Genomic DNA, 18355 nt, shown 5'->3' on the forward strand with positions numbered 1-18355 from the left:
TGTGCAAATTTCAGTTTCCAATTTAGATCTTAAAGATAATTCAATTTACAGAAACCGAATATTAATTAGTCCTATTGAAAACAAATAGAACAAAATTAATCAAAACTTATACTTCATGAAAATTAGAAAAGAATGCACGGAAAAGGAAGCGTTGCAAAAAAGTAGAAGGTTATAAATATTGAAAAATTACACCCAAATATGTTATTTTAAATAAATTTTTTTTCCAAATCTCACACATGTATTTTGATATTTTACTAATTGTTTTCAATTTTAAAATAAACATTTCTTTAAAAAGTGAGAAATATATTAAGAAAAACGACACAGAATGGAAAGTAGAGATAAATAAAAAGTTTTTAGCAAATAAACATAATTTAGATTTCTCTAAGAATGAAAATATCGGGAAACAAAGCCTATAGCTTCTTTGACATTAATCCTAAGTTATGTAACTGAAATCCATTAAATGAATTTTAAAATCTAAGGTTTTAAACAACAAAAAGATCGATTTCATTTTAAAACTTGATTGATAGCTGTGATATTTTCCTTCTTGGGTTTAATATTTAGGTATTTTGCTAATTATGTTTCTACTTTGTTCATTAAATACAAATACAAATAAACAAGGCCTGAGATTTAAATATTCATAAATAATACAAACAAAGATTTTGTGCAAAAAATAGTAAAAAAGTGTGATACCTCTTTGGAATTAAAAACAACATATTATATTTATAACCTACAACACAGTTGCTCCATCCTTAACTCTATCCTGGTTGGGAGGTGGGGGGTTATATAGCATAAANTTCCAAAAATCCAAAAATATTTCATTACTTTTTTCGTAAAAACTCACTTTGCAGCAAACTCTAATTTTCTAATCCCTTTTTGCAAGCCCAAGCTAGGTATAACTTTGAATTCTGTCAGAACGAATTATCTAAGTTTGAACTATACGGTTTACACCATCAGGTTTCAAAGATATAGGAATTAGAATATTTTAATATTGGACTTTTGACTTTCAAAAATATCTTCTATTTTAATTCTAGCGGAAAATCTCAACCCCCCCCCCTACCCACTTATTAAACAAACATAACACAATAGCGAAAGTTTTAGGATGTAAGGAAAAATCGGTGCACGTTATACAAAAAGTAACTCTGCAACAATTAAAAAAACTGCTTATTCGTCTACATCTCAAAAACCCTAAAAAAAATACTTTCATTCTTAATAAATATGCGACACAGAGGAGGCTAGCCATCACTTAACCCTTCACCCTTTTCATGGAACTTTTTTTTAGCGCTGGTCCCCATATTTTTNATAGGAATATCAGCTATTTTCATAAATGCATAATGAATTTCGTCCCCTTCTCAAATCATATAACTCTTCTAATTTATCTTCAACTGTTCTATAATGTATAACGTTCCGCAGCAACACATAAATTAAGGGCGAAACTTTTTATTCAGAGATGGAATTTAAAGAATTTGAGCCGCGGTTTAAATCTGCCTAAACCCAGTTTAAATTAAGCGTTGGCTTAAATCTTGAAACATTTGATACAACATTTGAAACATTTGGAACCAATCATATTTAAGCCGCGGCTTAAATTTAAACCGCGGCTTAAATTTAAACCGCCGCTCAAATTCTTTAAATTCTGCCACAGCTTACATTTCTCAATTTAGGATCAATTTATTTCTTGCGGGATGCAATCAATGCAAAACTAGTTGAACCCTATTCCTGCTGGGGGGGGGGTCAATTTAACCCCCCCCCCCCCCGTAGTTTTTTTGAGTATATTAATTTTATAAGTGCATGCATATCAAATAATTAAATCAACTTTTTTCCTAACGTTACCATAACATTTTTTTAATATCATTGGTTTAGATAACTGAACATTAGCACTTGTTATCCAATTTTTTGTCTGACTTTTTTAATGACTAATATCTTCTGTTTCATGCTAACAAGTGTCAAATTTTAAATTCTTAATGATATTTGACAAATGTATAATTCCTCATTGCATTGTTTAGACTATAAGTTTTAGACTAAAATTCTAAGCTAAGTTTAATTTCAGAAAATGTTGAAATTGTCTTGTAGTGTTCTGTGGTTTATGTCCCTTGCTCGTGCATACAGGCATAAATGGCAAGAATTAAATCATTACAAAATTCTTTAAAACCCCAGTCGTACCCTTTCATATTTTGAATTATAAATTCTATTAGATCTCCAGGTTTGAAAAAAACGTAGACTCTCAGGCTGCAAAGATGTTATTCCTTTATACATTATTCTTCATTTGTCATTAACTCGTCAATGGTAAAACAAAACGTAGTGCTTCTTCCATAAAATACCCAATAGTCTAAGTTAACCTCTCAGTTTTACTACGCCAATTAGAATTGTTTATGTTGGCATTTTTCCAAGACTGCTTATGTGTTTAGTAAGAAAAACGTTTGCAGAGTTTCAAACCCTGATATAACAGGGTTTAGTTTTATCTTGAAGTTTATTTGGCAACAACCCTTGCAGTTTATCGACATGGTAATTGGAGAAACGGTTTAATTATATTGTGACAGGTTGTAATCATTTAACTGTTGCATTTGAGATAAAAATTAATTTTATGCGCACATATTATAAAAGGTTTTCATTATCAGGTTTAAGCCCTCGTATTTACCGCATTAGGCATTACACAATTTTGAAATAGACCTTCTAAAGTCTACAGTCTTTTTTACATAGTGTCTAAAGAAATTTCGGATTCTAAAATTAATCGAATCGTTCGCGGGATGTTTATATGGTGTTAGGTCATTTCCCCAGTCACAACTTCCCCAACAGCAATTTCCCCAGCCGCTAATTTCCCCAACACTAACTTCCCCAGTCATTAATTTCCCCAACAGCAACTTCACCAACACCAATTTCCCCATGCAGTCAAATTCTTCTTCTTCACACCGGCCGTTGCTACACATTTTGAATGTTTCCTTTTCTCAACACAGTTCCAGAATGATTTAGATTTGTCCCTTGACATTGATTGTAGGTTGTACTCATACTTATTGGGATCCACCAGAACATTTCTCTTCTTCGAGGACAGTGTATAAACTGCCAACATTGTCGACTCTAATCCAACTGATTTTTTCACATTCAAAAAGGTGCGAATTTTTTAGTTTAAAATTGCGCTTTTGTTCATTGAAATAATGTTAAAAACGGAAATATTTTATATTTTACTGCATGGGGAAATAGTTGTTGGGAAAGTTGCTGTTTTACTGCATGGGGAAATTGGTGTTGGGGAAGTTGCTGTTGGGGAAATTAGTGATTGGGGAAATTGTTGTTGGGAAAATTGGTTGTTGAGAAAGTTGCTGTTGGGGAAATTAGTAATTGGGGAAATTGTTGTTGGGGATATTGGTTGTTGAGGAAATTGCTGTTGGGGAAGATGTCTCGGGGAAGTTGTGACTGGGGAAGTTGCGCTGGGGATCTAACCTAACACCGTTTATATTACTAAAAAATGTCACCTTTCGTGTCTTTAACCATCCACAATTTAAACCATCATCAAATTGAACTGCATGAAAAATGGAATTTAACCCCCCCCCCCCTCTCTCTTCAACACTACTACCACCTAAGATATCATGATTCACTGCGATTTAATGGTCTCACGCTCTCAAGCTTAAATTGTTGAGAATTTTGCCAATTACTTCTAAAAAACCAAAGCTAACAACAAGTGATTTAAAGTTCTAAGATGTTCATGTAAAGGGCTACAGAATATCATAAGTGAGTTAGAGCGGTAAAATCTAAGCTTAGGGCGTTGCGACACTTCAAAGTCAACCCTGTCTTAAACATTGATGAGACTGTTTATAAGCAGGCTGAATCTATGTGTCGATTCTTGATTTTGCACTGTGCAGAGACGGAGCCCCACTGTGTGTCACATCTCCGCGGCATGGATTGGAGCCACAAAAAGGGGATCCAGTACTGATTAGCTCCAAGGAGCTTTCAATAGGAATATCAGCTATTTTCATAAATGCATAATTTCGAACTCTGCTTTTCTAAACCGTATATCTGTGGATACCAATGTCGTATACCTTAGATATTTCAAACTATGAATTCTATTAGATCAAATGATATAAGTTTGAAATATCAAAGATGTACACCATTTGGTTCTAAAGATATAGGGATTATAAATTCAGAGTTTGTGGCAAAGACTCAATTCCTTTGTTCCATTCAGAAATCCGTATGGATAAAAAATTATTCTTAAAGTTCTAAAAGTATTTTTTTCAGTAAAGTTTAGTCATTCTAGAATGGTGTAGTGAGGAGAATTTTTTTAAATAAGAGAAAATGATTGGTACTAATTGACAAAATCGAGGTCAAATGTTTGAAATTGGCCAATTATTAACAAATAAAAAAATTCATTAAGAACATCTTTTTTAAAATAGAAATGATTAAATTGACTGATATGTTAGAAAAAGAATTGATTGTTCGCATCTCCACTGATTCCCCATTTAAAGGGTTTCTTCTGACAACACAGCATCCAGGAGAATTCATCGAAACCAAGGGCTTCAGGAAACCAAACGGATAGATAAAAAATTTGAATGGATAGAAAATACTGTTTGTTTTTATTCATGATATTTGTATAAATAAATGTATTCTTAAATTTACAAAATCAGCTAGATTGCCTACACAAAAGTTACACCAGAAACCTCTCTTTTTTATTTACATAATCTGGGGAGATTATGAGAAAACAAATCAGCTCGAGCAGTGTTGCGTTTGTTTACATTCCTACATACACTTTTTTATATCAGCATTCTGAATAAACTTGTTTTAAAATAGGCCTTGTTCAAATTGACGAATTAACAGTTATGACCTTATATGGTGTTTCTGGGGGCACAGCGATGGGTTTGAGTTAAAGACTGGACAATAAATACTTGAGGGGTAGAGAAAATAATAGAAATAGGGGGGAGGGGGGAAATAAGTTCATTTAGGAAGATACAGAGGGGAAAGTACTAAAGTACTGTGGAAAAGAAATATTTTGAAAAAGAATATTGGAAAAAAATTAACATTGGGAAAAAGAATATTGGGGAAAAAAGAGTATTTTGATAAAGAATATTTAAAAAAAGAATATTGGAAAAAGAATATTGGAAAAGAGAGATGAATAGGATTGGTAGGAGTTAGAAGAGAAGGTTGAAAGGGGCTGGGTGGAAGTAAAATGACGGATAATTAGACCGGTTCAAACCTGTTCTAGATATCAGTTAAAATAAGAAAAAAATTATAATTTTAACATATTATCTATCCTATCTTTAAGTCGAAGAGTTCCCTGCACTGGACAACTGGGATCCTTATCACAAGATTTTACTGGATTAACCCATGATAATGACGATTTAAAAGCTGAATTGGAAATTGTTTTCGTCCCTGTGGACGATTTAAAATCTTCGGATGATGCTGTGTTCAATTTGACAATCGTCCAGGACTACTCGACCTATTGGACAGGAATCATTGTGTAAAGAAATTTCTTTTTAAAATTGTTTATTTTTTCACGAATTTCAGATATAATATTCAGATAACTTGTAAGAACATGAAGTGATATTATCTGTGATTAAGTGAAAGAATCTCTAAAAATGAATCTCATTTTTCTTCAGCTTGGAATTATCCTTCTTGGATCTCAGACTGCATTTGGACGAGGTAGGCAAAATCAGCATGATAAAATGTGTTTAATATCCACCAATAATTCCATTCCAACTCGTTCCCTTTAGTGCATATGGGTGACATGGAAACGCCTCAAAACGGAAACGCCTCATCACGGAAATGCCTCAAAAAACGGACACATAAAACTAATTTAATGTCGTCTTCTCTCATTAAAAAAAAAATTTTAACAATTATTTTACCATTAATTTAGGGTAAGTTAGGTTGCGCCGCAGGCTACGGAGGGGGCCGAGTGCTGCGACTAGGACAGGCTAGTGGGCCGTGCGCTGAGGCTAGAATAGGCTAGGAGGCCGAGCGCTGCGGCCATGGCTGTGAAAATTGTTAGAATATAGTCTTTTTAATTTTAAGTCGAGAGAAGACGACATTAAATTAGTTTTATGATTATGTTTTTTTGAGGCATTTCCGTCTTGAGGCGTTTCCGTGTTGAGGCGTTTCCATGTCACCTTAGCATGTATTCTGTACTTCATGCCAATGGCAATTAATTGCTTTCAATGCTATTCATCATCACAATTTTGCAAAATTAAAAAGCAAATTATTGTTATTGTTATTTTTTTTCATTTTGATTTTAAATCTTTTAAGATTTTGTATTAAAGGAAACCATCACATTATGATGATTTATTGGATTTTCAGTTCATTTCAATTTTTAATCATTAAAAGAAAATATCGCACGATTGCATTGAGTATATTTACAGTTTTAAATACATTCAGTACTCATAGATTTAGAGAAATTATTTATTTTATATATTTCAATTTCAATTTCAATTCAATTTCAATTCAATTTCAATAAACAAGAAAAATAAATACTGCTTGTTAAAGGATAAAAACAATTCTCTAGATTGTTTACGAACTATAGAAGAAAAACAATTATTATTAAGCTATCATTTATCTATTGCATTTGATTAATTTAGAATTATATTTAACTTTTCTTTGGTTTGATACTAAAGGGTGCTTAAACGATACTTAAACGGTTGAAGTTTACCCCACTGGAAATTAGGAAGGGGGGGGGGAGAAAGTCAAACCTTTGAAGTTTGCACATTTATTTTTAATTTTGATGAAGAGTTTGTTGATGGTGGAGGAGATGATTCCGACCGGGTGATGGTGTTGGAAGGGACAATCGTTTTTCGTTTTTCAATCGTTTTCAAAAACGATCGTTTCGTTTTCGGAAAAAACGATCTTTTTAAAAACGACCCACTCGTTTTGAACTTTTAGAAAACGATAACAATCTTTTTAAAAACGATCGTTTTTATAAAAACGATTTGCCACCGTTTTTTTATACAGTTTTTAAAAAAAGCGATCGTTGACGAAGGGTTGTCGTTAACGATCATTAACAAAACGACGGACTTTATAAAAACGGTCGGTTTGGGAAAAACTATAGTTTTTGAAGAAAAAAAAATTACATGCAACTTTATTGAATGTCGTCTTACATGAAGTTTAACAGTTGTGGGGGAGCTAAAACTTCTTGATATTTTCTTAAAAACTACTCAATGATTATTACAGATGCCCTTTCAGGTCGGTTTCCTCTCTTCGTTAACGATCGTTAACGAAGGATCGTCGTTGACGATCGTTAACGAAGGGTCGTCATTAATGATCGTTAACGAAACAACGAATTTTATAAAAACGACCATTTTTAAAAAACGAACTTTTAAAAAAACGATCGTTTTTAAAAACGATCGTTTCGTTTTCGATTTTTCGTTGTCGTTTTCAAAACGAAAGATCGTTTTTCAAAAGAATGAATACGTTAACATCCCTACCTCCACTTGGGGGGAACTGAGAATAAGAACCCGAGGCCTTGTAATTGCGAATTTACTATAGACAATTTTTCAATTGTTTTCCATTTCCGTTCCTCCGATCTTTACGAAATTTTAGGATTAAAAATATATATATATATATTTATATATATATATATATATGTATATTTAGTATGAAGATATCAAAAATATCAAAAATATCATAATTGCATATCGTTAAATACATCTTCATCAGTATGTTAATATATAACTATATCTGTATCAATATGTTAATCTTTAAGGTTATCATGTTTGCCCTCGGCATTTTAAATAATTTGTTGCGAGACGGAGATGTTAAGACAGGGAGAGATTAGGACAAGATCATTTATCAAAATATATGTGCGCACGCACTTTAGAAAGTCGGGGGAGGGGATTAGTGGGTCAAAAAAACGTGAAAATTTTGCGTCTTTACTTTTTGAAGTTTAAGAAAAGTCGCCCTTCGATTCTTCAATAGTTTGGTTTGGATGATATATATAGTTGATCGGTATTCCTTATGCATGTTAAGTTCCTTTAATATTCTTTTGTCAAGATATATATATATATATATATATCCACCTGATTCCACTGCAAAACTTTAAAATGAAAATATGTCATCATTTTAATTCACCATAAATGTAGGTTTGATGGATAAAAATAGGTTAAAAAGTAAATGACACTGCTATACTTTGATACATAAATGTTTAAAATGAATAACCATGGTACTTTATTAAACAAACAGAAACTTATACATTTAGAAAATTATAAAGTGGCTTGTTCGTCTATATATTTTAGCTAAGATAGCGAACTTGATGATTATATATCCAATGAAAGAAAAACGAGAGAAAAAACTTTAAAAAATCAGCAAAAATTATGGATCAGGTCAAAAATGCATAAAATGCCTGTAGCTAAAATGTATTTTTTGAGAATTTATTACGTGCTCATCAATTTCTTATATCAAATTTTGAGGCCAAATTGTCGGGGATTTTTGGTTTTATCAGTTTTTTATTACCATTCTGTGTAAACCGTCCACTAATTTATCCAAATTGAATTAATATTGGTATTTCTATGAGAATCTTAGAATTCCACATTGATTGACAGATTGTTTATAATTTTGATTAAATGAATGCAAGCGGTTGGGCACATTAGTTTGAACGTTTATGTCAGAACTTGGCGCAGCTCCTTCAAGATAGTGGGCATAGTAATTACCAAAACGGAAATGTGCAGGGCAAAAACAGGGTCAAATGTAGTAGATGAGACGATTTTCAAAAAAAATGTTATTTATAAAATATCGATAAATTCTTAATTAGGGCTGCGTGCGTATCCAAGTTAATCACATATAGCTTAATCTAGATATATAATAAAGCTCAATTATCTAAATATGTGTGTTCGCTTTAGCTGGCCAAGTGGGAACCCATGTGTGGATGTGATATAGACTTATAAAATTTTGTTTTTTTGAAATTTCACCGGCAACGCCAAGCACTTCAGTAAAACCATAATTAAATACCAAGCGCGACTATACGACGGGAGCAACTGTGACAATGAACAATAATATAAATACATAAAGATTTAATAAATTTAATAGCGAGCCATGGTTTTAAACCTCGAAGACTTCTCTTCAGCTTGAATCCCACAATTTAAAAAAAAATTATCAAAGTGTGTGCAGATTTGCAGTTTTCTTGTGAGCCGGGTCAAGCTGAAGATGAGTAATTCATTTTTAATCTACGTTGTTCTTTAACCCTGAGCTCAGATTCTTCTTACATAAAATTATCTTGAAGTTTTCTTTACTAAATTTTACAAATATAATTAAATAATGAATACGTCATAAGCGCTTGGTCTCTTAGCTTTCTTAGCCTCTGCGTTTATCCCAGAAATCGTCTGAACTACCATGGCGACCTTACCCAAAACATTAACCAAAAATATGTTTATCACAATGGATCATATGGTCACAGCCCTTGACTCCCAATAGCGTCTTTCGGCAAGAATTATCTTAAAATTTACATTTTTTATAGAGATTGCGTGATTGGTTTACACATAAAAATACTGGGGGGGGGGGGGGGCGGGGGCTCCGTGAAACCGGGATTGGGATTGAGCCATAATTTTGTTTTAACATATATCCTCGACAGTAACATGCATTTCTTTCAAACCAAAGTGTCCCCTCCTTTTCGTCATAAAATACCCCCCTCAGAAAATACCTTTTCCGCGGAACTCAGCTCAAATAAGTTTTGTATAACTTCCTAACAAGCGATTTTACTGTAATAGAAAACAGAAAGAAAGAGATTTTATTCAGTGTAGTTTTACTTTTTCCCTAATTAAAAAGTGAAAAAGAAATACAATTTATTTTATAAACTCTTTTTTTAAACTCATATGGTTAAGAAAGATTTAGATATATTTACACTATAACAAGGTATAATAAAGATATGTACTTGACTTATTTGTGTAAGATTCTAAAAGATATTCTTGTTTTTCTATGTGAAAGGTAATAAATAACTTGTTTAGATAGCATTTCTAAAGGGTAAACTTAATTAATAAAAATGAGCTGGAAAGAACTAAAAACTCTTCATTTATAGTTCCTATATCTAGGAAACCATATGATTCACATCAGTTAGAAATATCTGAAGTATACAACTTACTTCGGAGACCAAACTTAAATTAGATAAAACTAGTTGAACTACATAGACTTGGCTAAGCTACTTCTCTTGTAGGCCGGTTAATTTTAAGAAAAGTGGTTTTACTTAGTCTGTGTAGTTCAATTACTTTTAGCTTTGCATTAAATTTGGTTCCTGGTTGCAAAGATGTGTAGCCCATAACTTTTTTAAATTATGGAATTTATATTTATTCTAAAGTAAATATACAAATTATCTAGCATAGACTTTATCCCATTTCTATCTTCCCATTGACCCCCCAACGTGAAAATTTTGCGTCTTTACTTTTTGAAGTACCCCCCCCTAATTCAACCAAACTGATAACATAAGTTTTTGTAAGAAAAACATAGTGGATATGGAACGACGGGGAGGCAAAAACTGGCGAGAAGGATAAGATATCATCAACGTGCATTATACATTAAATAGAAGTTTGGGATAAAACAAGATTTTAAATATTTTGTTATTTCTCTGACTTTTTTATCAATAGGCAGCAATACATCACATATACTATGTGTTCAGTGGGATAGGATTTTCTTCTTTTGAACTGTTTGGACGTTTTTGAGCTTAAAAGTTCAAAGAGTGAGAGAAAAACAATGGAAATACTTTTTCCAGGGGCAAAAATTGTATTTATAGGGGCTTTTCAGGAACTAAGGGTGGGGATTCTTTACCCGTCAGTATGGATGAGGGATGTGGGGGGTTCTGAAATAAGTGGATTAGGCGTATGTTGTAATGTGGAGAGAGGAACACGTTAATTAAGAGGAGGAAGGTGGTTTTGGTAAAACTACTACATATGCGTAAAAATAAAGATGAACGTAAAATGAGGAGAACTGGACGAAACTACAAAAAATGTTGCTAAAAAGCGGGAAGGGCGGGGAATTATGGAAGATGGATTTAATGCATTTAAAGCATTAAGATCAACACAGAATGATAATGAGGTTTGTAATCAGATAAAAAATTGTAATTAGCTAGTTTACAAATATAGATAGTAGATATAAACGTTACATATGATTCAATATAAGTTACGGTCAGTTAAAAATTTGATAGTTTTATACATACATGGTTGTACTGTGTACGTATATTTTTTTCTACAATGCATATAATTACTTGATATTTTGTATTTTTATTCATTACTTGTGGGGTTGGGTGGCTAGTGTGGGATACCAGACCTCATTGGATCACGGAATATAAGCACACTTATCAGCAGCCAGTAAAGGATAATTGGATTGGTGTTAATGGTCACCTTCACAAACCTGTGGGCCAACATCTAGTTAAGCAGCAATGAACACTTGACGGATGTAGAAGGACAGAGGGGCGGCTGTCAACAACTCTCGCAGCGGAAGGGTGCGTTCTTTCTACTCAGAAAGAAAGAAGATTTTATATTGATTGATCCAAGTGAATAATGATGAAGAGAAGAACGGTGGGCAAGCAGGGAGAGTCTATACTATGGTTGCCATGGTACCTTTGGGTATCCAATCCGGTCTTACAAATGATTGGGAGTAATAAGTGTGATATTTTCTGTCAGCATATCCAAATAATTCCTACAATCTACAATTCTCAAGTCTCAGAAGTCCTTAGGCAGCTGGATTCTTGTCAACCCTCTTCTCAGAATGAATGAAGAGTGGATAGATGAATGTGCTGCCAGATTACAACCCCTGGTAGAACAATAAAAAAACCTACAACACTAAATTTTCGTAACAGAAAAATTTCCGAAATTTGATCGTAACATGTCCTGGGGACAAAAAAATAATATAATAAATATTAATATATAAAATGAATTCTATTTATTGATATACCAGAATCCAAGCTTTTTATCGAAAACAAATATTTCCAATACATGATACATTTTTAATATGATATGCACATTGCTCAAGCAAGCAACTTTCATTTAACTCAAATACAGAAAATTTATTGAATACTCCTCTTTGTCTTTTCTTTTGATCTATGCTTGCTTGAATATAATAACTAAATAATTGAATAGAGGTAAAAATTAGTTTTGATTAAAATTATAATAATGAAAACATTTTTACATCATCTGTTATTCAGGAATCGAATCAATTTCTTGAGAAGTACAAAAAAAATAAAAAGTATCAGACATAGTTTTTATAACGTTTAATTAATTAATTAACTGCAATAAACTGAAAGAATTACGATAACATTTTTATCATTTTTTAACTCTAGGTTTGAGAAGAGAGAAAAGAAACATTTATATTCCTTTCTCTACGAAGTTCCCAGATCAAATTATTCCAGGTAGGAAATATGTTTTTACTCACTCAATCTTTTCATTCACTCTTCAGTGTAATCTGCAGTACGAGCCGAAATCTTAGTTTAGAATGCAGATTCAGTTACTAGTGTTGGTAAATATGTACGAAAAGTTTCAATTATTTAATAGAACATTATAAACTGAAGGGAAGTATTCAATTATTTCAGACATGGAGTATGATGATTTTCATTTGATAATGTTGAATTTTCTTAATTTTTACATTGTTTTCCTAAACAATTTCACTATATTACAAATGTCATAAGCTTTTTTCAAATGTTTTTAAGTTTTTACAATTGAAAGAATTTGTTTCCCCAAAAAAAGATACTCCCCCCCCCCTACCCGGCCTCCTCTATCTCCGACCTATTCTCTCTGTCCGCTCATATGAAAAATTGGAAAAATTGAATTTCGTTCTACAAATCAAATTTCTGAGATTGGGCCTGGACTGAATGCCTGAATCCTTTAATAAAGAACCACATGATTATTCCATTAGATGGATAAACTAATTGAACATAATTCTATTCAGATGAAAGTGTTTGCTTGCCACGAATTTCCTGTTCAAAAGCTAGAATATCAGAATATACAGATTCAAGGTAAATCTATAATAATTATAAGAAAATTTATGGTCAAAACAGTTTTAAAAAATTTTAACCTGAACACTAACGCAAAGGTAAACAGAAAATTATTTTTAGCTTGCCATGGACTGAGTTTCTAACAGAGAATGGAGGCAGTGGTACAGGTTACATAGATGATACACCTTTATCTGGTCCAGTTGATCTTCCAGAGGGAGTTGACCTCCCAGATTTTACACAATTTGCTGATGATATTCAGGTACGCCATTAGTTTCAGAACAGTTAAAAGCAATGGAAAAGAATACACCATCGGATTGCAGATATATAATATTTATATATATATATCGGATTGCAGATATATAATATAATATATATATATATATATATATATATATCGGATTGCAGATATATAACGATTAGAAAATCTGACTTAGTGGCAAAGCCTGAAATAATTCCTTTAAACAAGTTTATCATTAAATATTCCGTTAACCTTTATCTTAAATCTTTATTTGCATCGGATTGGCAAATAAAAGGTAGAAAAAATATCCCCCCCTCTCCCCCCCCCACGTTCTCTCCCACATTTCTTAACTGGTTGACAATTTTGTTGTTGTTGTTGAAACTATGGTTAAATAGCTGCTAACATACATCTAAAGTCGCCTTTTGTGTGTTTACATCATGTACTGTTCTCTGTTTCATGCAGTGCTCTACCAGTGTATTATTTCTCTAATCTCTAATTCATTGTTTGGATCTTTTTTGACAAGTTTATGAATTTTATCTTTGATAATCTATACCTAGGATATTTATAGCCTGACCCCTGTTTAACTTTCAATTTGTGCGTAGGAGTTGTGTGAACATAAACAAACAATTTCAGAATTAATTTGACAGTTCATGTCTCGGCTATTCTAACTAATTTACATAAACATGTATCATACCCACAACCATGTAGGGCTTCGACGTCTATGCTTGATTTATTATGCTAGAGAACTCAAATGAAACTTGTTATTGGAAATATCATATTGCTTTAAGAGCTTTTTGCATATTCTCAAAAAACGTCGGAAAGAAACTTCGCTTTCTAATTTTTCCTTTTAGAAAATGATTTTTTGATATTTTAGTTCGTGCTACGGACAAATTTCTTATTCAGGAGGAAGCTCACATGATTCAATTTATGCCAAATATATTCATATTTTATTCTGATCTCTGTTCCCTGCATTGATTTGCACCATAAAAAGTCTCATAAACTTCTAATAAATACTATCTAACCTGTACAATGTTGCAGATTCGTTTGATAAAGTAATAACGTTTTAGCATAATAGCTTTTACGATTACATATTCATAAAATGGCTGATAAAGGACAAAAATACCAACCTTAAAATGAAAAGATTAAAAAGAAGTTATAGTTGGAGAGTTATAGAAAAGAAAAAAAAACTAAAAAGATTTCAGAACTTTTCTAGGATTTCTAAATTTCTGTCTAAAAACACTAATGCTATCTTTCAGATCTTAAACTTTTTCTATCTCAGCTTAAACGATTGCAAAGGAAAGAACATTGAAACTGTAAATAGGAAATAAAGAAAACAAGGAATTCAGATAAAAATGACATTTTCCTTTAAAAACGATAATTTTTTCAAAGATCTAATAAAATAAACGATTGTTACATATTCCATCCTAAACTAGAGTAAAAGAAAAAAGATAAAAATCATGTTTGCTCCTAGCTAATTACTTCGCAGTAAACCGTCATCATTTTTGTGAGTGATGCTTCTGCCTACGTAATGGCTAAATACAATAAAAAAATTTCTTCATGATAGGGCGGAATTACAAGACTTTTTCTATAATGGAAATGGGAAAAAAGTTTGGATCATTTTTGAATGTAAACCGTAAATCGAATTTTTACTGAAACCCCTAACTTTGCAAGGTTGCTCGGAACATAAAATTGGGAAAATGAGGCTCGGTATTAGAAATGTTGTGGCTCGGTATTAGAAATGTTGTGGCTCGGTATTAGAATTGTTGTGGCTGTCCTTCTAGCCCGCGTTCAACATAAGCTTCTAAATGTTTAAAACTTCTCCAATAACTTTGTTGGTTCTGAGCTAATGAAAGTTTAAAAATAAGATGAGATTTGTGGCCGTTTGGACCACAGTCCTGACAGATCTAACATAAAGAGGACTTTACTCCATGATATCCTTCGTAAATATTAATAAGAAATACCTACTTTAATATTTCTTCATATTTCTTATTCTGAGAAATAATTAAATAAAACATTTTCTTTTCTCTAATTCAATCTGAGGTTTTATATTTCCAATTTCACTCTTGATAAAAATAAAAAAAGCTTCGAGCTAATAAGGATTTCCGAAAGGAATAGATGTAAGGAGGAGGGGGGGGGGGGGACTTCTCAGGAGCTGGTTTAAGGTAAATAAAAAATTAGTTGGTTTTAGCCCGGTCTTCCTACCAAACCAAAAAAAGTCGTAAGGCAATATCATGAAAAAAGTTCAAGAATATATAATTCCAACTTTGAGAACCCAGCTTTGCCTTGACACTAGGGTTTTCCCATAAAATTCGACCTTTTCATGTTCAATCCAAGCTAGAGACATTCCAGTGAGTTTAACGAGTTCCCCATTCAAAATTTGAGGCAAATCGGTCAAGGGGGGGGGGGTATTTGAGTTATAATTAGACATACAAGCATGTCAACAGACAAACACCCAAACGTAGATTACTACTATGTATTGCTAAATTCCTATGGCCTATTGTTAACTCAGTAAAATGTCTGTAATAAATTATTAGAAAATTACGTTTATATTGTTATTATATTTAATAAAGCTAATGGAGAAATTGTCGTTAACATTTTATAGCCAATATTTACGTATATAATTTAAGATAGTATATCGTGGAGAATATTATAAAAACAGTAAGAAAAGAATAAAAATCTGTAGTTATCGGATATTGCAGATTATACATTTGATTAAATTTATTGTCAGAAAATAAGCTTAAAAGGTTAAAAATATCAGAAAATTATAGCTTTAAATAGTAATTCAAAGCGTTATTTTTTAAGCGAGGCTCGACCAGAATAGGGTATTTGTACAATACCCTATGCTGTTTATGCATTATTTTGCCAATTATCTCCATGAAAACATCAGAATGAACACTTTAAAATAGTTTTCTCATGCACATGTCTTCGCTGTGTTGGATTATATATAAATATGATTTTATATCTAACAGTACATTTCTGGATCGGGTTATCCAAGCAGTAAAGGGGTAAAATAGTTTCCACTTAATTCGTTTTACTCAACGAATATAGATAAAATTGTAAAGGAATCTAATCATATTCAAATGTTCAAATAGAATATAACTCGTGAAAATATTGAAATATGTGAATTTGAACCGATGAAAAGAAAAATGTACAAGGATTTTCTTTGCAAAAATGTTCTAATATCAATAATATTTTTACTTTGAACTTCATTCATACTCACTTCATGGTGAGTTTTATTATTGGCGTGCTTTAAAGTAATCATCGTGCTGTAATGTTAAACCATAAACAAACAAAAAAAGTAAAAATCCCGGCCAAAAAAAAACATATTGCCACGCATAATAACACAAGACAGTTGCATAAATAGATAAAGTATATCCTTAGTAACCACATTATCTTTCTTCCTCATCCTGACTATTTACTATATTTAAAAAAAATCCAATTTGATGTTCCGGGTGACCACTTTTTTGGCCCTGCATGGACATCCTTATGTATAAATCACCGTTTATTTTCGATATTTTAAACAACTAATTAACCTATTAATGTTGGCGCACCCTCATGGTGTATCAAACTTCCAATGCACAGTGCACCTAGTTCACGTAAAACTACTATTACGATGTACATCCTGCTGGTATCAACATCTTTCCATTGTAATTGGATTCCAATCTTAAAATAGTTCAAAAATAGCGTGTAAGTTTTTTACTTTAATATTTGAAATATAGAGTTCAAGAAAAAACTACTAAGATAATGCAAACAATCTTCACTTAACGAGTGAAAATAGATTCCAACGTTAAGGGCTTATACCGACCTTTAACCATCGGACCACTAAGGAACTGAATTTTCGCCACAAACTCAAATTTTATAATCCCTATGTCTTTATAACCTGATATTTGCAACCTTTTATATTTATAAACTTAGACTATTAGATCTAATAGGATTCTGCATAGGGGTTTAAAACAAAACGTTTCTTAATATATCCAGCCTTAACTATTGACTAGATACTCATAGATTCTGATTGCTATGGAAACTTACATAACTTTGGGTCTTGTTTGCAGTGTCGTAACGCCTAGGCCTTTGATTTTACCATAATTACTTGAGCACACTTGTTTGTAGTCCCAGACATCACAACATATATTTTAGATCATTATATCTTTCCAATCTGATAATGTAAACCTTTGATATTTCAAAGTAAGAATATTTGATCTAATAGAATTCACAATTTGAAATATCAAAGGTCTAAAACATCGTGTTGGAAAGATATAGGGATTAGAAAATCAGAGTTTGTTGCAAAAACTCAATTCCTTTGATAAATTCTATTCGATATACGTGGGTATACTGCAAAATAAAGGGATATTATTTCCTAGGATTTGGATATCCAACCTGTTGTAGCAGAAGTTGATAATTATCTGATCGAACAGGCAGAGGGAACTTGTACAAAGGTAAAGAGTTTATTTTTTACAGTTTTTGATTTACCTCAAACAAAATGTTGTTATTTTCTTTGCCCTTAAAAAATGCATAATCTTAAATTAAAATATTAGATAAAAGAGATTAACAGGAATTACCAAAAAGCACATTTATAATTAGATATAATACCTTTTAAGTCTTTATTCTAAAGTCGATGGGAAATTTTTAGGCTCTCAACACATTTACGAAGCAAAATAATATTTTAATATTTTAGGATCGTCAAGATTACTGTGATCTTAACAATGAGAAAGATTTCTTGAGTCCTGAACACACCATGTGCAAATTCTGTGTAAGTATTAAAGTGATGTCTGTATACAGAACTTTAAAAAAATTGGATTTTATCGCTTCGCGCACAGCGCCCCCTTTTATATTAAAAGTTTAGCCGTTTTTAATCGTTATTCATTAAAATCTAATTTTACTAGTTTGAACTTTTTAAATTGCTGCATTTTTTCCTGACAAAATTCAACCAGCCTTAAACCTTCCCATGGGTTAAAGGAATTGCACCAATAGTTTTGGGTCAGATCTTTTTAAATCTAGATATTTTTTTAAACTCTAATTCGATTTATAAAATTGTAATTTTCAGATAATTACATAGTAAAAAGTTATGTTTGCAGAGAAGGTTTTCAATAAAAAGTTTTAATTCGATTATGAAAATACAGCTAAATAAAGAAAATATATCTGCTGAAATTTAAAAACTTTCTTTCTTTTTAAATTATAAGGAATAACTTTATAGTGTTATTTAATCTTGTATGTAATCTTGAGACGTTACGAAATTATTT

The 18355-nt window shown here is 31.8% G+C and overlaps 2 protein-coding genes across 2 annotated transcripts; both read left to right on the forward strand.

Moving 5' to 3' along the window:
- The first annotated feature begins 2048 nt into the window (after window positions 1-2048).
- LOC111709661 (uncharacterized) lies at window positions 2049-5485 on the forward strand. The gene is made up of 4 exons (XM_023483450.1): window positions 2049-2103; window positions 3849-3943; window positions 4404-4503; window positions 5243-5485. The coding sequence occupies exons 1-4, from the start codon at window positions 2081-2083 to the stop codon at window positions 5439-5441; spliced, it is 417 nt and encodes a 138-aa protein (XP_023339218.1). The 5' UTR covers window positions 2049-2080; the 3' UTR covers window positions 5442-5485.
- LOC111709823 (uncharacterized) lies at window positions 5472-18171 on the forward strand. The gene is made up of 7 exons (XM_023483742.1): window positions 5472-5619; window positions 12227-12295; window positions 12832-12898; window positions 12998-13136; window positions 17477-17551; window positions 17791-17886; window positions 18160-18171. The coding sequence occupies exons 1-7, from the start codon at window positions 5556-5558 to the stop codon at window positions 18169-18171; spliced, it is 522 nt and encodes a 173-aa protein (XP_023339510.1). The 5' UTR covers window positions 5472-5555.
- The last annotated feature ends 184 nt before the right edge of the window (window positions 18172-18355 follow it).

The sequence above is a fragment of the Eurytemora carolleeae genome, unplaced genomic scaffold, assembly GCF_000591075.1.
Source record: "Eurytemora carolleeae unplaced genomic scaffold, Eaff_2.0 scaffold46, whole genome shotgun sequence".
Classification (NCBI taxonomy): domain Eukaryota; kingdom Metazoa; phylum Arthropoda; class Copepoda; order Calanoida; family Temoridae; genus Eurytemora; species Eurytemora carolleeae.